General features: G+C 37.0%; 2 protein-coding genes across 4 annotated transcripts in view; one reads left to right on the top strand and one right to left on the bottom strand.

Moving 5' to 3' along the window:
- The window catches only part of CENPP (centromere protein P), a 223,162-nt gene that overhangs the window by 92,997 nt on the left and 105,019 nt on the right, over nt 1-25,146 (bottom strand). The gene's annotated exons all lie outside the window — the stretch shown is intronic.
- On the top strand, nt 1,945-24,870 carry ASPN (asporin). 2 transcript variants are annotated; one of them, XM_033413614.2, is made up of 9 exons: nt 1,945-2,906; nt 6,450-6,499; nt 9,840-10,112; nt 13,490-13,602; nt 15,782-15,995; nt 17,053-17,163; nt 20,699-20,792; nt 21,182-21,320; nt 23,606-24,870. In XM_033413614.2, the coding sequence occupies exons 1-9, from the start codon at nt 2,860-2,862 to the stop codon at nt 23,801-23,803; spliced, it is 1,239 nt and encodes a 412-aa protein (XP_033269505.1). In that variant the 5' UTR covers nt 1,945-2,859; the 3' UTR covers nt 23,804-24,870. The 2 variants fall into 2 exon arrangements, with proteins under 2 accessions (XP_033269505.1, XP_033269507.1); XM_033413616.2 differs by lacking the exon at nt 6,450-6,499 and having other exon boundaries at nt 1,946-2,906.

Below are 25,146 nucleotides of genomic sequence, written 5' to 3'. Positions count from 1 at the left end.
TGTTGTGGCCTCTCCCGTTGCGGAGCACAGGCTCCGGAAGCGCAGGCTCTGCGGCCATGGTTCACGGGCCCAGCCGCTCCACGGCATGTGGGACCCTCCCAGACCAGGGCACAAACCCGTGTCCCCTGCATCGGCAGGCAGACTCTCAACCACTGCGCCACCAGGGAGGCCCCATAATTTAAAAAAAATATTTTATTTATTTTTTTTGGCTGCGTTGGGTCTTCATTGCTGCGTGTGGGCTTTCTCTAGTTGCAGCAAGTGGGGGCTACTCTTCGTTGTGGTGCACGGGCTTCTCATTGCAGTGCCTTCTCTTGTTGCAGAGCACAGGCTCTAGGCACGTGGGCTTTAGTAGTTGCAGCACGCGGGCTCAGCAGTTGTGGCTCACGGGCTCTAGAGCACAGGCTCAGTAGTTGTGGCGCATGGGTTCAGTTGCTCCACAGCATGTGGGATCTTCCCGGACCAGGGCTTGAACCCCTGTCCCCTGCATTGGCAGGCAGATTCTTAACCACTGAGCCACAAGGGAAACCCCACAATTTTTAAATATAGAGCAATTCTACCTGACAGAAACACATACATGAGCCTCAAATGACAGATCAATGAATGCTTAAAAGTTCATAGCTACACTCCAAATGGAAATTAACCCAGTTAAATGAATATATATATGAATATACATATAAAATATATAATTTCTGGCATATTCATACAGAAGAATGTTATATAATATGGGTATACCTTGGAGATATTGCATGTTTTGTTCCAGACCACTGTGATAAAGTAAATATTTCAATAAAGTAAGTTACACGTACTTATGGGTTTCCCAGCGCACTATACTGTGATCTATTAAGTGTGCAATATCATTCTGTCTTAAAAAAAAAGAACAAAACTTAATTAAAAAGATTTTATTGCTAAAAATGCTAACCATTGCCTGAGGCTTCTGCAAGTTGTAGTAGTAATATCAAAGACCACTGATCATAGATCACCATAACAAATATAATAACAAAGGAAAAGTTTGAAATATTGCAAATTACCAAAATGTGACACAGAGACATGAAGTGAGCAGATGCTGTTGGAAAAATGGCACCAATAGATTTGCCCGACACAGGGTTGCCACAAACCTTCAGTTTGTCAAAAAACACAGTATCTGTGAAATGCAATAAAGTGAAGCGCGATACAAGAAGGTATGCTTATAATGAGAATGAACAAACTATTGCTAACCACAATGACCTGGATGGATCTCTAAAACATAACGCTGAATGAAGAAAGCCAGACTCAGAAGAGAATGCACTGTATATATAAAGTTCAGAAAGCTATGGTTTTTGAAGTCAGACAGCGGCCTCCTCTGAAGACAGAGTGATTCTGAGGGGTCCAGGAGTGCTGGGATTTCTTGATTAGGTGTTTGTGAAAATTAATTGAGCTGTACCATTACAATGTTTATTTTTTTGTAATGTATACTTCAGTTAAAAGTTAAAAAAACAAAACAAAACACTGTGAAGGACACAGATTTCTGCCCAAGGAGCTTCTCATTTATGGCCACTGCTTTGATGGAGCTCAGGTTAATAAAATCCAGTTCAACACTCACGATGTCCCAATTCATCAAGGTAACAGACAAATGTTTCGAACTAAACATAACTGAATAAATGGGAACATGAGCATTATAACCAAACAGGAGGCCTGCCAAACCTCAGGTGCTGCACCCAGGGCAGGCCTAAAGCTCTGCAGAGGCCAGCATACGGGACTGTCTGATGTGAGGGCCACAGAAGTATATTTTATTTAAGTGGGGGCTGGGTGTCCTGCACATTGGAGGCACAGTACTTTTTCTATGGCTTGCTTCAACATGTGCCATTTCTCTGGGAATCAGGAACAAACAACAGTCAGATTCTTTGTGTCAGGAGAGACCAGACTCTGCTAAACTACTGGAAACACGCTTTGCAAACAGGCTGGCCCCCAAATCTGCACGTCATGAAGATGCTAGTTTGGTGTTACCTAGTACTTAGGTACCCAGACTTAGAAAAATGTCCTCTTGAAGGATGATGTCTTAATTGATGTGGGAATTGGGCATTCTCTCAGGCCTAATTGTGAATGTTGTCTTCCTGCTCCCATGTCCTCCCTAAATGCTATGTGGTCATAGGTGATATTCTCTTGAAAAGTGAAAGTCCAAGCAGGCTTCACCTGTATCCTTGCATCAATGTCTGTATCACAGCATATAGGCTGGGGCCAGAAGCATTATATAGGGCCTGGTCTGCAATTCCCCTGACATGCCTGTGGCAGGGCCAAAAGCTTTTAAAGAAATTCTTGAGACGTATGCTTGATGTAACAGCTTCAGTCATCAGAAGAAAATTAACAGCATGGCTCCTTTCTTAGGTACATCTGGAGATTGGATTTACATTTCAATAATGTACTCTTTCAGTATTCCTTCCTAAAACTGATAAATATTAGTCTATATAGAGTGAGTGATTTTTAAATTTGTAACTTATAAGTATTCATTCATTTAAGAATTTCATATTTTTTTCAAATCAGGTATTTCTTGAATGGCTTTGACTGCACTTTCAATGGCCAGTTGCCATGAATTATTAAACTCTCTTTTTTTTCTTCAGAATCTTCCAGTAGACGTCTAGAGTTTAGCTAGAAGTCTTGGCTACGATACAAACAGTGATGGAAAACACATGAGCAGTAACAAGTTTTAATCTTGCTTCTCAGTACTAACATGGGCTAATCTGTGGAAGCAGCTTATTCCAGTGTCACCCAGGGTGCAGCCACACCAGGCTCTGCAGAAGGCTGTTTTTCTTTTAAATGTAATATCTTTTCATATTTTCTTCTTAAGTAGTAGCTGAGAACATTTATGTTATAGATAAGTAGTACATGGTGGAAAATTCTACTTTCAGGAGAACTTACTCTCTTCTTACAAGGTATGTTTTCATGTCTTTTTTTCATGTACTAGTGTACAATTGTTTTAGTCAATACTAAGAGGACATTAATGTTATTAACATAAATGCTTGTAAATTATATAATATAGTTTAAAGTTTATCTGTATAATGTCTTAAAAAATAGCACTTAAATACATATCTAAAATTACTCTAGCTTTTATGTTTTACATATAATGGATTTACTTTCAACATAATTGCGACTTTTTAAAATAGCTAAATGATAACCTGTCATTATACTTTACCATAAAAGTTAACAGGATTGATTTTTAAAATCATTTAAACACATATCTTGTGAACATGTTCTTTTAAGAAAATAACATTACCTTAATAATGAATGATAAGAAAGTTTGGGGATATTACAAATACATTAAGTGAAAACAGTAAAAGATTTTTTCAAAATGTGAAACTATGATATTTTCTAAGGTATTTTAAAAATATATGAGTTATTCAAATGTTTTTACTTACATATTTGAATATTCATATTTTGCCTTAATAAATGTATTCCTTATTCTTACGTAATGAAATGACACTGGACAGTTAAAATGGAGATCCATATAACTCTAAGAAAGAATATTTATCAGCAATAGTTTAATTAGCCCTATATTCAATGTGAAAGATTAGAAACTTCTTTTCACAATATCCAGTCGGAGTGTAAAACAAAGATTTCCTTTGTCCCCTCCCAAAATAAATTTTTTATTTAATATTAGATTTTAACAAATTAAACAATGTATTTGATATTCTACTCCCTCTTTTATTTAATATTAGATTTTAACAAATTAAACAATGTATTTGATATTCTACTCCCTCATAATCTAATACAGCACACCATTCTTTCTTGTTAACCTATTTGGAGGTGTGGCAGCCATAAACAGTAGCCACATGGTATAGAGGATTAAGTCACAAAGAATCTCAGGGGGTATATATCTCTCTAAAAATAAAGAATTAAAAAATCCCACCAAGAACCGAGTTGTTTAAAAAAAAATCATAAGCCCACACATAAAAGCATCTTGATGTTTTTAGTATTTAGCCATATAGGGTAGTGGTGGAAAGAATTGAGGATATGCAGTCTTCTGTTACAGCTACTTAATTAAAAAAGAATATTCAGATATCTGATCTGAGGTTTGAGACAAGAGATTAACTTTACAAGCACAAGTTTTAAGGAAGCATAGGAAACAATAGAAAAATGAAGAGGTAGGAGTTTTTAAAGACAGTAGCTAGGTTGCTAGATGCATTGAAAAACTGATGAAGGACAAAACATATAAAAGGAAAAGCAGCCAGCAAGTTCTTCAATCAGCTGCTATTTATACTTTCAAGGTAAAGTTAAGTATCTCTTTAAGGAAATCATAGGCTTTAAAAGTATCAGTTTCCATGACAAAAAGGTACTGTGAATAAGTTTCCAAAGTTTAACTTACTTGTCCATTTACAAGGCTGTGCCTTGACTACACCAGAATTTAGTCTGGATTCCTTCTGCGAATACACAGAGCATGTTATATCACATTTATATACTGAAAACTATTGTTGGTACTTGTGAATCGAGAGGAATTTCAGCCAAGCAGAACTTTAAGCATAGGATTTCAAAGCACAGTGATTTATTTTCCTAATGATAGTGTCTGAGAGGAAATACCATTTCACTTAGACAAATTTTCCATTCCAGTTTGTGGAACATTTAAGCAGAAAATAGGAGCTTATGTAAATTCAGAAAGACACTTCTCAAGCTACATTTCCAGTCCTAAGAACATGGCCAAGCCTCTCACCCCATCCTCTCCGAGGAGAGCCTGGTTACTGTCTGGAAGTCACTGTGGGAATAAGACCCATTTAGAGGAGGCCAAGCAGAAGGGTGGACAATGCAGCAGTGAGGAGGCCAGCTTCGGCTTCTTCTGCTATAAAAGAGGGCATGGTAGCAAAGTCTCAAAGGCCTCTCCTGGCTCTAATGTGCCATGGCTTAGTAATAACAGCAGTAGCACTGAAATAATATTTCAAATATTATTCAGAGTAAGAGAAATTTGAAACAAAATTTCAAAGTTTTCCATGAGTAAGAAACTCTGTCAAAACGTCTGTATCAGGGAAATACTGAGCTTTCTTGAGAACAAGACATAAACATTTTTAAAGGTTTTAAAAATAACAATCTAAATACTGCCAAAACTAAACAAATAAGAGCTTGACCCATATTAATAAACGCAAAATTTAAAAATAAAACAAACAACTAAGAGTCATCATTTAAATGAGAAACAATATTCTCTACACTCTCTGAATAATGGGGAAAAAACATTGCTATTTAGTGTTCCCTCTTGGACATTCCAATATTTTTCTACTGATAAAAAATTGCTTAACTAGAATAGGGCAAGGTTTGGGGTCTATAATCACTTGTTTTTTTAATCAAGGCTTTGCCATCTCAAATGAAGGGAATAAATGGTTAATTCCTCATGGAATCAAGGTTCTCCTGACTTCTCTTTTCAAGTAAACAGGATAAGAGAATGCAAAAAGATCAGGTTAATTTCATATAACTAACAGAAAACAGAAGTAGCACAGAGAGAAGAATGTGACAGAAGGCATTTTTGGTCTCAATATAAAGAATTTCCTGTCAACCACAGATGGACAGCAGTGGAACTGGATGCCTCTTGAGGAGGTGTGCTCCCTGAGTCCTCTCACTGGAGTCATGCAATCAGAGAGCAGACACACCATCTGGTCTACAATGTTCTGGAGGAAACTTCAACACTGGGAGGGAGTTTCAACTAAATGGCATTTCCTGCTTCCACATGTCTCCTCTCTCACTCACCAGGGAAGGGTCCAGAAGGGCATGACTGGTGGCTGCCCCCACCAGCCAGCAACTGGAAAGCTTGCCAACTACCATAGACAAGCCACTGCCTAACATAGCAGGCCAGAGTCACCATCTTATCTAAGGCAGGGAGGAACTCATGTAGCTTATCAGTGTAAGAAAGAAGAGAGAGGAAGGGAGGGACACTGGCTGATGCTCCTCCTGACCCCACAGGTAGGCTGACCAGCAGCCCTTTTGGAGGGAACATGTAAGAGAAATAAGTCCCCTCCCTCATGCTTGGCTTTCTTCCTCTCTTTCACCTGAGCACTGATCTTCTGTGTCTCCTCCCAGCTCTGCTCCTCATACCAGTGTCCCTCTAAGTCTGCCACAACTGCTCTGCTCCCCCTCATCCCAGCCTACACCCCACTCCAGGGATCTCCTACATCATAGGGCAACATGACTGCAGCAGGAAATGGGGTTTGCAGGAGTGAAGGCAAGTCCCTGGCCCTGCTGCCAGGCTACAGGGAAAGCCAAGGCATTGCGTCCTGGCTTCCCACTTTGGATCTCTAACATATTCCTCTTGTTATATGTATTTTTTAAAGTTTTACCATTTTCTTAGGTCTAATTATGCATTACATAGATTTTTCTGGTCTAGATGGGGAAGCTACAGCCTATTTATCTCTAAGTTTCTACAAAAATAATGAAACTCAAACAACCAACCAACCCAAAAATAACTTTTTATTAAAACTCTTTTATCTCCCATGGACCAGAGTAAATGGTGCCAGCCCTCAAGAAATTGTGGCTCCAGACTATTTTGAAGGTAGGCACTGCTGGTTGAATTCTGAGGGGGCAGTGTATGGGAAACCTTTAATTGTACTGTCTAATGTTTCTAGAAGTGGCAAAGTTTCAAGAAAAGGCAAAAGTATATGGAGGACCAGAGTAAAGACCATTTTCTTGCAGATTGCTATTTAAAATATTTAAAAAGCAAAATAATAATTTTAAAAATATGCACCATAGACAGGAAAATAATCCTTCACTCATAAGCCCACTATCCCTCTTATTAGGTTTGTGTATTCTATTTCAACCTTTTTTTCATGTATGTATATTTTATAGATGTCTTTATTTCTACTGGTCTCAAATAGTAAACTGAGATTTATGAGGAGTACACAATTTATGAGGAGTACACAAACTTATGGTGAAGAATTTTATTTTCAGAGTCTGGGGACCACACATCTGGAGATTATTCCAAAATGTTAGAGCCAGAGTGTACACAGCCAGCACTGACCACACACAGTTTAGTTCTATTTACTAACTTGAGCATTTGTTTTTTAGTTTTCCTATTAGCGTACCTGACATTCAAGTATTAACTTTTACAACAATCCCACACTTACCTGAGAGTAGCGGATTAGGAGCTGTGGTTGTGTTTTGAGCAAGGAAGCGTGGGAGAAGTGGATAGGGAGAAGCATGTCCATTGAACATCCAAACATGTTCTACTTCATGGATTATGTATCCTAACCCTGTGCCTGGTACACAGTGGGTACTTGATAAATGCCCAATGAAAAACTCCAGCAACCTCAAAGAAAGCCAGAGACATGACTTCAAATGACATTTAATTCACTAACTTCTCTACCAAGGTCAAATAAGTTCAGGGGCAGCTATGGTCCTAGAAGATAGAGCTGCGATGCAGAACAATCTTAAAGAATAAATTGGTACCAGAGACAATCTTTGGTTTTGCTAAGGACCAAGAGCTAAATTAGCTCAAGAATGAGAATTGTGGAAGTCAAGGCAAGGCAGGGCACCAAGCATTAAGGAGCCAGGAACCACAAAGAAGCCTACGGTCAAGAAACATAATGGAGCATAGTTAGGCGGGCAGCTAAGAAGCAGAAATGATGTGCCAAAGTGATGCTGGAAATGAAGCCTAGTTGACCAAAACCAGGTGCCTGTGCCAGGATTCCAGGGTGACTGGAATAGTAACCTGCTTGTCCCCAGGGCCGGCTGACAGAAGCTGCTGGCCCGTGAGTTGCCAGCACAATCTCTCTCTGCACCATACAAATCTGACCACACAACCACTCCCATTTCCACCCTCCGAAAGCTGTGAGTGCACTCCTTTATGTACAGATGTACACAGGACAGCAACATGTGGACTGGCTGGAAAGGAAGAGATGATAGAGGCCACTAGATAAAAGAAGATAAAGGAGTGTGCTCCTGTGTGGGTTGCAGCAGAAGATGCAAAGAATGGGTTGGGACACATGAGCTCTAACTCAATTTCCACTTCAATTTGGTTATGTGGCCTTGGGGAAGCCACTGAAGCTCTTTACACCTCTCAGGCCTCCTGGTTAATGTGAGAGACGTATCTAGAATAAACTGAATTGACAATTCCACAGGCAGTGTAGAGATGGAAGGACAGAACTGGTTCTGAAGTGGGATTCAGAATAAGATTATAAAAATATAAAAATCTTTTCTGTTCTGTGTCCTGTAATCTCCCCTTTCCTAGCACAATTGAGTGTGAGTTCTCATAGGGAAACCTGATAAGGCTGGTCATGTCCAGCCGCCCAGAGGGCAAAATGTACTTGTCGCCATATAGATTTCTAAGCGTTAAATAATGTTAGTTATCAGGTTAATCACTGATGACAGTAGGGTTTTTTAAAAAACCTTTCTCTGATGATTAAAAGATATATAAATGAATATTCTAATTAAGTTAGTTAATTCATTTCTGATTCTTAAGTCCAAAAAAAAGCAAGGCTGTGGAGAGATATTAAAGCTGATTTCTGGGTTCTAGAAAACTGTAAGAAGCTGGCATAATTCAAGGATTTGGAGGGCCAGGTCTTCCTGAGGCTGGACCAATTCTGACTGACTCTAGAAGCCCTCTGTGGCTAAGGTGCTATCTGGTGCTCAGGCATAGCAGGACAGCTACACTGCTGGATGATCTGGCTGGGTGTGGACTCCCTCCTGCCAGGATACAGACTCACCAATGGGCATTATGTGAAGCTAACTGCATGCCCCAAAGGGAAGACAGGTATAAGTCTGTTTTAGATGATATCATAATGCTTTTAATTTTTGAAAAGTACAAAGAATGTATGTTTTACAGTTGATGGTTAAGAAACCATGATATGTAAACATACCTGTAGGAATATCCACCATCAGATGACAACAAATCTATTCTCAGAAGGTTCTCATTCATACATTCCAGTTTTGTGTGGGCTTTAAAAACTACAACTGAAAGCACCCCATGCCTTCCCCCTGCAAAAAAACTAAACAAAAGGAACTCAGTGGAAAGATCAGTAAAAAAGAATAGCCTGGACCAAAGATGCTTTGGATCAGGTATTAGATAATGGAACAGATTGAAAGGAAGAAATCCAATAACACTGTGGAAAAAGTAACCAACTCTGAGAGTGAGGCTGGGGAGGATGGTGGGAGAGAAGTTAAAAGAAAACTTCCAGATGTACTAAGGGGATATGAAGGATTTTACTTTAAAAGTGACATAGATATTAAGGCAATGGAAGGATTTTAGGAGTAAATAGTCAGGTATGATAATATGTTTTTGTTTTTAAAAGCATTTATTTGTTTCCTAAGTATAAATGTAGTTCTTATTGCTCAGTATAGAAATTAAAGAAAAAAAAAGACACAAGTAATTCATGACTCTACCATCCAGATATTATCATCAATTAGGTATATTTGTGCCAGGTTTTGTGTGTGTTTGTGTTTGTAAGTATACTATGTATAGATTTTTTATATTTTCTTTTATTTCAAAAAACAGTTTTTCATATTTTTAAATATCTTTGCAAACATTTTGTGGGTTCCAAAGTATTTCATGGAATAAATATACCCTATTTTATTTTACTATTTCTCTTTAACCATTAGTATTATCTTTAATTTTTTTGCTATTATATATGATTCTCTGATGAACACCTTTATGCACATTAGAATTGTTTCCTGAGACTAGATGCCAAAAGTAGAACTGCTAGATGAAAAATAAAGATATTTATAAAGCTTCCAATGCATATTGCTGAACTGCTTTCCAAAAACTTTTAATAAACTTACTCTCACACTGGTAATAAATTAGAATGCCATTTCATTGTACTCTTGCCAGCTCTGAGAAATGTACAGCAGCAGGAACTGTATTTATTTAAACTTTAACTTAATCCTCAATGTCTACTTAGTTCTAGACCGGTCCCCTACACAGGACGACATGAAGGAGTATGTGCTCCTAGTGTTCTTGACTTTGTGCTCTGCCAAACCCTTATTTCACCCTTCGTACCTGACACTGAAGAATATGATGCTGAAGGACATGGAAGACGAAGGTGACAGTGATGCTAAAAACTCTCTTTTCCCAACAAGAGAGCCAATTAACCCCTTCTTCCCATTCGATCTGTTTCCAACATGTCCGTTTGGATGCCAGTGCTACTCGAGAGTTGTACACTGTTCTGATCTAGGTAAGGACACATGTCAACTTGTTTTGTAGAATAATGTCGTTTTGACAAAATTTAAAGGATAAGGAAAGACCTCACTGAAATTTCAAAAATCAGCTGATTATAAAGGAATTTTTCACTTAAATTTTTGAAAAGTATAACAAACTCCAAAGTACATCCAAACTTATTTTTAAAATCCAGAAAATCAGAGGAAAACAATGGAAATTTCATATACAGAACATTTCCTTCTCTTCCCAAATTTGAATCAGTATTACATTTAAATTTCCTTTAGAGAGAATGGATGTCACTGTGGTTTCATCTTATAGAGTGTCAGCCAGTTGAAACTGTGCTTCCTAGCAAAATTCTACCATAACAAAATAAGTTGCCCATCCAGAACAATAAATAGGTTATAGAGTTTGTGAAATCTCTAATCTAGACATTTTAAAGACAATACTCTATTTGTTTTGAATGTTTTGGGTTTAAAACTATCTAGAAAATAAATGGCCGAACTAAAAACCACTTTCTAAAGTCTCTTAAAAATGTGTAATTCTCTGCTGAGTATTTTATTCTTTTAATACTTCTAAGGAAGGTGCTCTCAAATAGAAGGGCATACTCAGGGAGAGGTGTAACAGGAATGCACATCAACAATTGTTGTACTCAGCTATTTGTAAAAGAGGAGATGGCTCAGACCTGACCCACTGTGGGAAACCAAAAGTATGGCACACACCTCCCATTCTGGACCTGGAGGCCACTTAAGGCCACTTCCAGAGCGCATATGAGCAGACAGTGCCTCTGAAAGCTTTAGATTCATTTCCTACTGCCACAGCATTCGTGGCAATAGTCAAAGCTTGTTACAGTGAACTCCAGAGACTTTAAAAAAATGTGTTATTGGGTTTCCCTGGTGGCGCAGTGGTTGAGAGTCCGCCTGCCGATGCAGGGCAGACGGGTTCGTGCCCCGGTCCAGGAAGATCCCACATTCCACGGAGCGGCTGGGCCCGTGAGCCATGGCCACTGAGCCTGCGCATCCAGAGCCTGTGCTCCGCAACATGAGAGGCCCCAACAGTGAGAGGCCCGCGTACCGCAAAAAAAAAAAAAAAAAAAAAGTGTTATTATGGGACATAATGAGAAAGGTGAACAAAAATCATCCCAAAACGAGGATATTATTATGAGCTAGAATCGCTGGTAAAGTCTTAATGGAATATACAGGCCAGGAAAAAATGGGTTTTAAGCTTTACCTTTGACATTCTTATGAGAAAGAGATGACAAGATGCAAACAACGTTTGCTGGTCTGGAAGCACAGGCAAGAATGACTGTGGGAAGAGCGGCAGGAAGGAGAAATGTAGAAGCTGAAACAGACCCTGGTGTGAGAAAAGGTTAGATTAGGGAGTATCGGAAGGTCTTTTTTTTTTTTTTTCTTTTGGTACTGTCGTTTTTAAGCTGCATCCCAGGCAGGAAGAAACTTCACTATCAATTTGTAGAGTTGAAGCCTGAGAAAACACTTTGCTAAACAAAGATCAGGATAAAAATGTATATATCTACTTTGATACTGCTGGATGTAAACTGGGTTTGTTCTGGGTAAAACTTTGACTAAGGAGATGTTCACCTTTAGCACACACCATCCTTGTGTGATGGCCTTCATGTTCACTCCAGCACAAAGTCTTCTACTTCAACTTAAAGACCTTGAAGGAAACACTGCATAGCTCTGCTCCAGTATGTGACTGTCTTCAAAGAACTGAGAAAAACCAAACTGCCTCATGACAGACAGTTGGTTGCAAATAGTGTTTTACTTACATGGTCTCTTGAATATTTAGCTTTGAAAAAAATCTAATAAAATTCACCCAAGAATATCTGTAATAGTATGACACATACCTTTAAAATGACACAGCACTGTTAGCAGCATATAGTGGTCCCCCATGACAACTGAAGTTGAGAAGGACACTTAAAAATCTTTTTCCCTCAGGAAATGAAATTTTTTTCAGAGCTTCCAAATTCATCAGGGGTAGGGTAGGGGAAGGTTTGTCAAAGTTTATGTTACTAGATCCTGTCTGCAGAACCTCTACCTTCCTATAAGAACTTCCACTTCATTTTCTAAAACCAAAGTAATCTCCTAACAAAACTGCTGTTACCTTGGTAACCCATCAAGTTACCCCTTTCCATCTATGTCAAACTTCTTAAAAGAATTGTCAATTTTAAAGTATAAAGGGCAAAGAATTGAGGGCTGTCAAGTGAAATGTTGATATTCACAGTATTTCAATATTGGATTCTTCAATTTGGGCCTATTAAATATACTACTACTCTTTAGGAGTAAGGATGGCTCCACTAGAAGTGTAGTAATATCTAAAACTCACTTTAAAATACATAAAAAAGATAAATTGATGGATGGACAGTAAGTACAGTATAGCAAAATGTTGATGGGAGAAAAAGGAATATGAATTTTCACTGTAAAATTGTTTAAACTTTTCTGTATGTTTGAACATTTCAAAAATAAAATGTTGGGGAACACCAAGAAAGCCCCATGCTCGTCAAGCATAAATACCATATGGAATGTCTGACAACAATCAGAGGTGCACATGTTCAGCCATTTAGGGAAAGCAAGGAAAGTAAGGAAGAAATGCGCCACATACAGCTCCTGGCAATTTTCTGCTTCTTTAAGAGAGGAAAAACACACTTAAGTCTTTAAATAATGTAATTAACATTTACTGAGTACCTACACAAAAAGGAAGATGCAGCTGCTGAGATGAGAGAAAAGAAAGCTATTACTAGAGTACACAGCTCGAAAAGAGCTAAGGCTGTGGGTGATAAATTCAGTAAAGGTATACTACACACCTAGATGTTAATTATATGTTATGGATGAATAAGTTTTCATAAATCAAATAATTTACGACTAATTAGAGGAGCTCATTATTAAAGGAAATGGGTAGTAAAGTCTTTGATAGTGTACACGAAAATAATTTATCTATTTTCTAAGCACAACTTTCTACATGTTGATGCTTCTTAAAATGATCAAAACCCACAGGCTCCAATTAGCACTACAACTGCCTGAAAATCTGCAAAGAATGTTAATATTCTTTAGTTAAAAGTACATCAGCAGAAGCTGTGCCTCAGCTGTAGATCTCCTCCTCGTAGTCATATTAGAACCCCCCAACTTAGCTCCATTTAATGTCACCTTGCAGCAGACTGAACGGTGATAGCTAGAACCAGCTAGACACCTTGTAAAAATAAAGTTACTTGATAAGATCTTTAGGCCTTTCCAAAGAACAATGTTTTTGTCATCTGTTACATGTTGAGTCATCTATTACTTAATGGTAACCATGAATTTTGAAAAAAAGCACATTTCTATCATATCAGCAATTTCATCTTTAGCATATAACATATATGCAACGTGTTTGTTTATTTCTCAGGTTTGTCCTCTGTCCCAAGCAATATTCCATTTGATACCCGAATGGTTGACCTTCAAAACAATAAAATTATGGAAATCAAAGAAAATGATTTTAAAGGACTCATCTCACTTTATGTAAGAATACATGCAAATATTTAAGTGATAATCTCTGTCACTGCTAAAATGATTGCTTGTATTTGTGTAAACAAGTCTTACTTTTCTGTGTATGATGAGTGACAAAATCCCCGTTATTCAGCAGTGGTCTAGTTAATGAAAAATTATAGATTTAATTCAATTAATAATTTAATTCAACTGATGTTTACTGAATAACAGCCAGGTGGAAAGGCAGCGGGCTAAGAATTCAAATAAGTGGTCCTTATGATCTATTTAGGTTCTATTTAGGTAATCATAGTCATTATACACTAAAATAATAAAACTGATTATTTTCAGGAACTCATTAGTGTACAATGTAAGAAAAGCAGTACCCAAACCCACAAAGCTCTAACAGCAGCATGTGCAATATAACATAATTGACTAAATATACTTGTATGGCTTTTTTTTCTAGATCTCAAAAGATGAAAAAGAACTTTTCCTTACTATACTCATTAATATTTTAATTTTCTAAGATTTATAAGATTCTTATTTTTCTATTTAGCATTTTGAGCCTCTAGATTTTAGCAGGTAAAATTTCTAATTCTATTTGAAATTGGGTTTGAGGGAGAGCCTGATTCCACACTGTCACAGACATGGAGTGTGCGGCACACACAGAAAGGAGTATATTTTACCAGTGGTAACAAGATGTATTTTAAATTCTTCTAGGCTTAACCTATCTCAGTTGAAATTGTTAAAAATAGTGATGTATCTGAAAGGAAGGTAAGAACAAGGAGACACTAAGGGCCTATGGTGAAACCAGTAAACATAATAAGTAAAGGGAGTTTAACTGCAGAAGTATTTGTATTTCTTCTGTGAAACAGCAACAATGTGAATAATACCAGAAAGGCGTATATTAAGTCATTCTGGAAACAATGGGAAGATTGCTGTAGAATGGAACCAGGGACAAAAATCATAAAAGGAAATAATCTAGAGCTGCTCCCTGAAAGAATGAGAGGATCCAGATTAGCAGAGAGGAATAAAAAGTCCTAGGAATGCCATTGCTCTTGTGAAACACTGAAAATTGTTTCTGCAAAATCTGGCACGTTTTGAAAATAGTTACTAGGTGAGCGGCAAGCCCTGATTACCAAGGATTTTCCCAGTTTTGGTTCTGAAGTTCCGCACCCCAGTAGCTCAAGATGGCTGCAGTCAGAACCCTCAACATGTCGCAAAGGGCTTGGCTGTGGGGAACAAAGATTCAGGCTGCATTAAGCTTTCACTCTCTGGGGTTGTGTCTTCTCTGAAGAGTGCTGCCGCGTTGCACTGAGAAACAGTCACAGAACTGAGAAGAGGTTGAGTCATTCTCCAGAAACTACTACCATTTCCCCATTGTCTAAAATATGCCAGAATGCTGAGGGCACTTTGTAAGAGTTTATTCTTTCAGGCCTCTGTTCTGGGGAAAATGGTAAACATTAGTAAACAAGACAGAGGTGAGGTTTTAAGAGTAGATAAAATCATGCAAAAACGTATTTGTTGTGTACCGAAGTTAATTTTGTGGAGTGAATAGCTTTTAAGATAAGATAAAGAGGGCTTCCCTGGTGGCGCAGTGGTTCAGAATCTGCCTGCCAATGCAGGGGGACATGGGTTCGAGCCCTGGTCCGGGAAGATCCCACATGCCGCGGAGCAACTAAGCCTGTGCGCCACAACTACTGAGCCTGCGCTCTGGAGGCTGCAAGCCACAACTACTGAAGCCTGTGCTCTAGACCCAGTGCTCCGCAACGAGAGGCCACCACAATGGGAGGCTCATGCGCCACAACGAAGAGTAGCCCCCACTCGCTGCAACTACAAAGAGCCCCCGCGCAGCAACGAAGACCCAATGCAGCCAAATAAATAAATAAATAAATTTAAAAAAAAGATAAGATAAAGATAATACTATCCATCACTTCCATGAAGAGAAATGGGAGAGGGGAACCTTAAACACGTGTCACCTACTCAAAGACAAACCAAAGGTGTGAAACCAATCGTTAAAGCTTTGCACTGTTCCAACTCAGTAGTAAATTTTTCTTTTTTTAAGCTTAGATTGGGCTGGAGAATTATTTACATTGTTAATAAAGTATATGAATGACATAATTTGCATTGATTTCCATGAGTGACTAATCACTGTAGAATACTGGTAAATCACATCCACTTCCTGATATGGTGTAACTTTTTATGCTTTATCTAGGCTTTGATTCTGAACAACAACAAACTAACAAAGATTCACCCCAAAGCCTTTCAAACCACAAAGAAGTTGCGAAGGCTATATCTGTCCCACAATCAACTAAGTGAAATACCACTTAATCTTCCCAAATCGTTAGCAGAACTCAGAATTCATGACAATAAAGTTAAGAAAATACAAAAGGAGACATTCAAAGGAATGAATTCTTTACATGTGCTAGGTAAGTTTTTACAAATAAATGGAACATTTTAAAATTATAAGCAATATGCAGATGTAGAGATCTTTATCATCATTAACAACTTTAGGACTGATAATTTCCAAAATTAATTTTTTGAATCTAGTAAGCTGTACCTAGATAAGCCATTCATAAATCAGTGAAAGTATCAAACAAAATTTATAGCACTTAAAGAAATACACCTTTTACAATATAAATACACATGCACTCTGCACTCTCAAGAATCCCTTAGTGTGGTTTCTGTTTTCTGACTGCACTTAATTGGTTAAAATCTGTTATTCTTATTTAATTTAAAGGTATCATTTTTAATGTATTGTAAAAACTACTCAAGTACAACCTACAACATTAATTCAGATATTATTTGGAATGTACATCTAACTTTTCATTATCTGCTTTGAAGATTATTCATCTAAGGTGTTTTTACTGTATACTTCCAATTCTACACACTATTTTACTTCTAACACCCATGGTATAACCATGCCATCCTCCCCTACTATATCCATTCAAAATTCCTAACCAATATTCTCATTCATTTATTTATTCATTTAATTCAACCAAGTGCCTGGCACTTAGCCAAATAGCTTCACTTTCTGGCATTCCTCAGTTATATTTCTGTTAATCAAGTAATTTCTAATTGACTTACAATTTTAAAAGTTTAGGTGACAAATAAATAAATGTACAGTGGAAAACACAAAGGTTTTAAATTATACGAAGGATGGTCTTTTTTCCTATGTTACATTACTATAACGAAACCTTGATTATGATTACGGTTGGAAAAGAGTGATAAGTAAGTTACTGACTTAGTAATTCAAAGCAAAATAGTAAAGCTGTTATATATTCCAGCCTATGTAATACAAAGCAGTCTTTTTCTGAGACTGACAGAAAGGAGAGTAGATAGACACAGAAACAGATATACTGAGTGAAGGAGAGTGAACGATAATGCTCACACTTCTTAGAACTTTCTTGGGACGTGCATCTCTGCATTGTGAGTTTCCTTCACATACAACATATGTATGCTAAATTATATAATTTCCCCCCACAGAAATGAGTGCAAACCCTCTTGATAACAATGGGATTGAACCAGGGGCATTTGAAGGGGTAACAGTGTTTCATATCAGAATTGCAGAAGCAAAACTGACCTCAATTCCTAAAGGTTTGTATTTATACAGTATTTATTGAATTGTCATTTTAAAATGACCATTAAATGTAAGGTTGTAAAGTGTACACACTGTCAAAACCACACTGCAATCAGAATCCTTTTTACCAGTATATGTGGTCAGTGTAGTATGAAATTTAGTGTTTTCTCATGTACACATCAAGAGCCATATGTAATTCTTTTTTCTTTTTTTGACAGTATGAAACCAGAATCTTTTTTTCCCAGTACGAACAAACATTAAGAAGCAAAGGACTTTTTATTTTCTGTCTCTTTCCTAACATTTACTCATCTATACTTGTCATTCTGTGAAGTGTCTGTTAGAGGTGAGAATTCTGTAGAGAAGAAAGCAGAGGAAGAAGCACAGGGCCAGAGACCTTTCTCCCAGCCTTGCAGCAGTGGTTCAGGGTGGGGCTTGTGAGGAGGGATTGGGGCAGACGCTGGCTCTGGCAGGGATAGGTGTATACTCTGGGCAAGGCACTCTATACCTCATTTTTTTACACAGGGGTGCTGTGTAGATTAATGGGCTGATGCACAGAAAGGTCTGAAGACAATGTTGGGCACATAGTAAACGCTCTCTCCTGACATAACCAATAACAGAATGAGCACCGTGCTCTTTATCATATGAGCTGAAGCTGGTGCCTCAAAGTAAAATGCTTAAGTTTGCTACTGGACCAGTTTTCTAATGTATTACTTCTAAGCTCCCAGCCTGATGATTAACTAGATTGGATTTGCCTTTCTCCAAACCCATGCTCAAGGTCACACCTTCCTCTTCCCTGACAAGTTCTCTCTTCTATGCTAACACCTGGATCAGAAATAACCCCTATGATTAATAACATTTTCCTTTCAAACAGCCCTGTCTTTCAGTATCCACAGTAAAAGCAGTAATAACCTGTTTTCTTCTATTTTACCATAACCCCTTTTCTACTACTCAGATGATCCAGAAGATTAACAAGACAAATACATGCTGATAATTTAAAAGACCCAGCAAAGCTGCTGTTATTAATTAAGGAAAGCTGCTATTATTAATCTTTCATTTAGGAGGAAAATCGTCTAAAGTAAAAGTAGAAAGACAATTTCTTTCAGTATAGAAAAAATCAGTTTAATTCAGAACTACACAATTAAAAACAACCTTAATTTAGGTTTCAAGGAGATGGCTGTTTTTCTAAAAGAAACATAAAAATATTATATTTACCTTCTAATCTTTAGAACAACAACAAAAATACATACTGTACCTAGCAAGTTAAATAAAATCCCTTTCATAAGCTGGAAGCTGACATAGAGTGAGGGGGAAGAGGAAGAGGACAGGACAGAGTAGAGGCAGAGAGGATAAGAGGATATACTGGAGCAGAAGAGTAGGGCGCCACCCCAGAGCTGTGGCTCTGAGGTCCTGCAGTTATCATCGCTCTTTATATTTACATCAGCAGCTTCCTTATACTACAAAACATCCTGAGAGTAATTCTCTTCAAGTTTCAAAGTGTATCTTAAAAATGAAGTTTTAACTCCTCGTGAAATTCTCAAGATTCTTCCAAAGTCTAAAGGAACATTTTATGTTTTTAGAAATTTAAATTTCAAATCTCCAAATTTACATAACTACTGCTTTAAGATCCTTATGACATTCGAAAGCCAGTTTTTTGTTTTTATGACTTATTTGCTCAAATGTTAAGGCTGACTGCCCAAATGTTATAATTCAATCATCACTACCCATTGTGACAGGATGAATTAGGCCGAGGTCCAGAGGGTTCTTACCAGACCTGACAAGTTAACATAAGAAGAGTGAAACTGTTTTCCTTCCTATTCATCTGGAAAATTCTGTTACATAATAGTATTGTGTTGAGGGGAGGAGAGACCTGTTTGAAGACAGAGTAGGTATAGAAATATCTGTATGAAAGTATACTATATTTGTTGGCAGTCACTGAACTACCCAAATCCATATGAGAGGACAGGCCCCTTAAATTCTACAAACCCTCTTCCAAGAAGTTTTCCTGACTCAACATGCACAGAGATCTCTCATCTTTGACTTGCTACAGCATATTCTAGAACAGACTGGCACACTCTAAAATATTTTTCTAGTAATTTTTGTATACATGATAGACTTGCTCAATTAGTGTTTAAGGTCTTTGAAGATAGAACTTACCTTCAACAGTCTTTACTACTAATAAAATAAGGAAATGTTTTAGCAAGAGTTGAAAAACAAATGAATTTCCTAGCTAGCTAACAAGAACTTTTGACTGAAAAATAGTATCTTATGTGTAGGATTAATAAAATGAGATCTGACTGAATTTTCTGGTTAGTCTCTTTCATTCCAGCTTCAGTTAATCTGGGGAGGGCTGGGGTCAGAATATGAAGGTGTGAGAAGAGAAGGTGCAAACATTCACAAGGTACCTGCCATGTGCCAGGTGGCACTGAAGATGCTTCCCTTAATTTATGCAGAAACTACTACTAATTGAAAAGAATAAATACTGCAGTGGATCAAACATATCAGGGAAAAAACCCATATGTTCATAATGATATAAAAAAATTCATTGGTCACCTCTGGGCATTGCACTAATTCATTACTTGAAAAAAAATCAAGCATTTATGCTGCTTTTTCTATAAAAACTGTATTATAAAGTAAATAATGAAAGAAAATTCTTTAGAGAACAATCTCACCTAATAAATGAATAACGAATGACAAAATCAGAAAATCACCATTTTCCCATTTTGAATGAAATAATAAATCTAGGTAGCAGTAATCAATAAATGAGTGCAAAGACTGTCAGATGAAAGAGTGATTTGCTGAATCTAATCTGGTCTCTATATCTAACTACAGGTCATAAGAAATAAGGGGGCTAGAAACCCTGATAAACTATATTATGTGGAGGCCAACAGCCCAATCTACAAAGGAGTATCTCAAGCAAATTAATATCTGAAACGAATCAATAGAAGAGGAGAAAAAGGAAAGAGTAATAGAAGAAGAGATTTAAAGAGATATAAGACCCAAATATATCCTGTAAACTTTATTTGGATCCTGACCTGAACAAGTCAACTGTAAAACAATACATTTGAGATCATTAGGGAGAGGAATATTAGATGATTAAAGAATTGTTGCTAATTTTGTTAGATGTGATACTAACATGATGGTTATGTAAGGGGAGAAAAAGATGACCTTATGGGTTAGAGATGTCTAGTGAAGTCTTTACAGGTGAAATGACATTATGTGTGTGAAATTTGATTTTAAGTACTCCAGCAAAAAAATAAATGAATAAATAAAAACAAGTCAATAAACAAATCAATAATAAATAACTATTGGTGTAGATGAAACAAGATTGGAAAAATGGAGATAACTGTTGAAGATGGGCAAAAGCATGGTGTCTCATAATACTAGTTTCTATTTTTGTATGTTTGAAATTTTCCATAATAAAAAGTTAAAAAAAAAAGCAGATTCCCCCAAAACTGCCTAAGCCTATAATGTGAAACTTAACAAGTAAACAAATAATCAATAGGGCTTGGTCTTAACCTGATCTAACATACATATGTCTTTTCTTATCGCTAGAACTACCTTCAACTTTACTGGAGCTACATTTAGACTATAATAAAATTTCAACTGTGGAACTAGAGGATTTTAAACGATACAAAGATCTGCAAAGGTAAACATCCCCCAAATCCTAACTTGGAAGTGGTAGTCCATATGATGAAGATGTTAATGAAACTTCTTGGAGAATGTGTACAGGGACATAAAATTAAGGGAAAACTAGAAGGAACTGCTATCATTCTGTCTCAGTAATGGAAGAGGGACAGCAAGTGGAATGAGAAAAGGTCACTTTCCAAATGTCCCTTTTGTTGCATATAGGTTAGACAGAAAATTTTCTGACAGTGGAGGAGAGGGCTGTTACATCCTGAAATAGGTTATTAAAGGAAACCATGAAATACCTTTCTCTGAACATATATACAAATATTTCTAACTCAGTTGTGGTGTTTGCAGCTAAGTGTATCATACCATCTGCTCAAGAGCTGATGCATTTTATGTCATTTTTAGGCTGGGTCTAGGAAACAACAGAATCACAGATATCGAAAATGGAAGTCTTGCTAACATACCACGTGTGAGAGAAATACACTTGGAAAACAATAAACTGAAAAAAATCCCTTCAGGATTACAAGAGTTGAAATACCTCCAGGTAAAATATTCTACTTGTGTTTTGCAGATATTAGTATTTTTCTTTGTTTTTATGAAACATATTAGTATCTGGAGCAAAGACCAATCAAGTAGCAATGGTAATCCACACCCTAAAGACCCTCCAGGTTGGCCGAGGTGTTTTATGCCAAGGAGAGCGTTAGAATACCAGTTTCTATTGAGATATCAGCTAAAACGTTCAGGTACCCATTTCCATCCCTCTGTTTCTTCTACTGAAACTGCTAAGGCCATTGTGGTGAAGGTACGGACACAGCTAATTTCAGGTTTCTGGGGTGGCAGTGGCTATGTAAAGGCAGGACCGGTCAGGAGGAAATCAAGTAAAATTATATAACCTTTCATTCTGGAAACATTTCACAAAGGCAGAGCATGTGGATGAAGTCCCAGGTATTTTCACTATCAATGTGGTGCCACATTAGAACTGTGCATGCTTTTTAAAAACTCAGGCCAGAATATATAATTAAAAGTCAGTATTTGGAGCATTAAGGGCGCACATTTCTTGTTCTTCATTACTAGAAAACTTTTCCTTCTAATCTGGCAACTCTTGACTAGCTGGGAGGGGCCACAGAATTGTTGGAAAATCTGATAAAGCTTTAGATACTCCCAAGAACAAAAATGAGACAATATTTTCACATAATTTTAGGAGTTTCACAGATCCTCCTGATTCCCATTTGTGGACCTCAAATTAAGAAACCCTACTTAATCTCATGTCACCTTAGTCCATTTCTCTCATGTGCTTTCCTTGATATACAATTCCTCATCTTCCAAGGAAAAACACATTGAGAACAAAACTGGGCCTTGAGCCATTTGCTTCTAGATTTCTTTCTAATTTTTCTTTAAACAAGTTTTGTTCACTACACAAATAGAAGCCTGTGAAATAGAAGCCATCAAAATGGATGTGCTATATAGGCAGATGCTCATTTCAAGATTATGACTTTTGCTTTGATTTTTTCAAACGCTGCGTTTAAATGTTTATTTAACCGGTGAGCATGACCAGAGTCTTTCCTCCCTCAAGCTGTCCAGTCTTTGAGTACTTTACTCCACAACGCTGATCCCAGCTTCTGGGTGTCTTAAATCTATCCATACTATTGCTAGCATTTTAAAAAATGAACAGAATTATAACACATAGTCATAAGGATACAATTCAACGGATGTCCACAAAGCAAATACACTCATGTCCAGCACTGTTCCCCATTCTCAATGAGGTCAATGCTGTGGTAAACTACATCTTGCACTGCTGCTGGGCTGCCAGGAAACCACATAATGCATCTGTCACAAAATCTCCAAGATTAATAGAGGGCGGCAGGGACTGCAACAGAAAACTAGAGGTTTTAGCAGTGCCTACAGTTCTCATGACTGGCTCAGATCAATCTCACCAAGGCAAAATCTAGAGGTAACATCGGCTAGAACTGGTATCTCAGCCTTGCCAGCAAAAGGCTCCTTCTTCCTAATATGCCGAAACACTGTTAATTAAGTAGATTGTTTTTACTTCCCAGAAATCTCAGTTGCCAAAAAAATCCAAGGAAGAAATTTAAAGGGCTATTAAAGGGAATGAAGGGAAGGTCCTATATTGTCCATTCTTTCTGAGTAATAATTTAATAAGACACATACACAGCCTATAAAATTGTATTTTATCCATTGGAGCAAATAAAAATTCAACTATTGATGTTGTATTACAGATACATATTTAAGATGTCGATAGACATATTTTTCTATAAAATTTACAAAAAAGCAGCTCTACACTTCTCCCTTTGATCACAGAAAATGCTGGCTAAAAATTCTTCACATTCATATTGAAAGTCATTCTTAGAGCATTAAATTTCATTCTTCTGCTCATTTCTAATACTTTTAAAACACATTATTGTAAATATGGCACTGAAGTAACCATACACACACACGCACGCACCTATACGTGTGTGCGTTGAGTGTGTGTGTGTGTGCGTGTGTGTGTATAGAGACAGAGAAACAGAGACAGAGAGAGACAGAGACAGAGGAGAGTGACATGTGCTGACCAGGCAGTGTGCCCTGGGCACTGGCATGAGTGCTACGCCACACTTCACACATAGAGCACTTTTGTATATAACACAGGAGCCTGCGTCCTTGTAATAAGTATTTAACAGGCATAAACGGGCACATATACTTTAAGCAAAATGTATTCAAATCAGTGTAAAATAAAGAGACAAACCCATGAACAAATGCTGACTATAAGCAGAATATCTTCTTTTTACATTTATCATGTATTTTTAATCCACTCTTTTCCCACTACAACAGATAATCTTCCTTCATTCTAATTCAATTACGAAAGTGGGAGTGAATGACTTCTGCCCCACAGTGCCAAAGATGAAGAAGTCTTTATACAGTGCAATAAGTTTATTCAACAACCCAGTGAAGTATTGGGAAGTACAACCTGCAACATTTCGTTGTGTTTTGAGCAGAATGAGTGTTCAGCTTGGGAACTTCAGAAAGTAATAATTAGTAATTAGTGATATCCATTTAATGTAAAATTCAAAAATTGTTACATTTGGAATACTTGAACTCTATTTAAAATGGTGGTATTATGCACATAAGCAAAAAATCTATTCCCATGTGGTAAGTCCACTGACTTACTGTACGACAAAAAATTTCAACAGAATTTTGCAAAAACTACAACAGGATTAAAGGAAATAAGTATCTGTTGCAGTTTCCTTTTACATATAAATGATTTTGCATAAATCTCATGCTTGAATGTTCTTTCTCAGTAACAAAAAATAAGACATTCAGTATTTAACACTTTGTTATCAAGTGCATTTAAAAAAGAACTGTACTGTAAATGGAATGCTTGACTTAACAAACTTTGTGCTCTTTCATTTGCTATTAGAAAAAGAAAATTGACAAGTACGGTTATATAAAGAGTATGTTATATTATCCTTATTCTGTCTTTAAAAACTTGGGTATTACTGTAATATTTCTAATAATGCTGAAGTATGGTTTGATATAATCTTATTCAAATTCTCATGCCTTAGAGCCTTACTGTCTTTATGTTTAAAACTCCTTATAATAAAGCCTTCACTAAGTGTTTATTACCAACTCAACAGATGCTATTCATAAACAGCTTTTTTCAAGCTGTAGCACATGCTTTTCTTTTTAACTATTATTACCTGATTATAAAACCTCTATAGAAATGCATAGTGAGTGTTTATATAAAATCTCACACTTTTTATTATCACAGTTATTATAAGCTTTTAACAGTGTGTCAATTGTTAGGTTATATAGCACTGTCACCTCAATGCTAAGGAATATTTTTGAGATGTCCCTTTGTAAGACCTTCGTTGGAAGAGAATGGATACTATCAACTCTACACCAAACTGTCTCCTTAAATATGCACAAACTGGGTAACTCTGAAAAACACACCTGGTATAACCGAATAGGCAGAGCATTAAACAGAATGCACAGCTCTGTACAAAAATTAAGAGTACTTAACGTATATTTTTGTTGGTGTTCAACATAAGTAAAACTAGAAAATAAGGAAAACATTAAAATATTGGTTTGAAATAAAATATTTTGCTTTGGTTTAATTTTTCTCTCCCATTCAGGAACATAAACTATTTTTCATAAAACTCTTATATTTTTACTAAAACATTTTTAGTAAAGTGTTAATGCTTATTCTTAATAATAGTACCGAAATATCCCAAATTATACCTATGCCATGAAAGATAATCACCTTTACGGTAAACCACCTCAAAAACTAGACTTTAAATAACTTTGGGGAGAGCAGTACCTTACAGATATGTAAAATGGGGTGGAGGGTCTGGATATCCAGGTCAAGAATGGGT

This window comes from Orcinus orca, chromosome 6 (assembly GCF_937001465.1).
Source record: "Orcinus orca chromosome 6, mOrcOrc1.1, whole genome shotgun sequence".
NCBI lineage: Eukaryota > Metazoa > Chordata > Mammalia > Artiodactyla > Delphinidae > Orcinus > Orcinus orca.
This window is presented reverse-complemented; position numbering and strand designations above follow the sequence as displayed.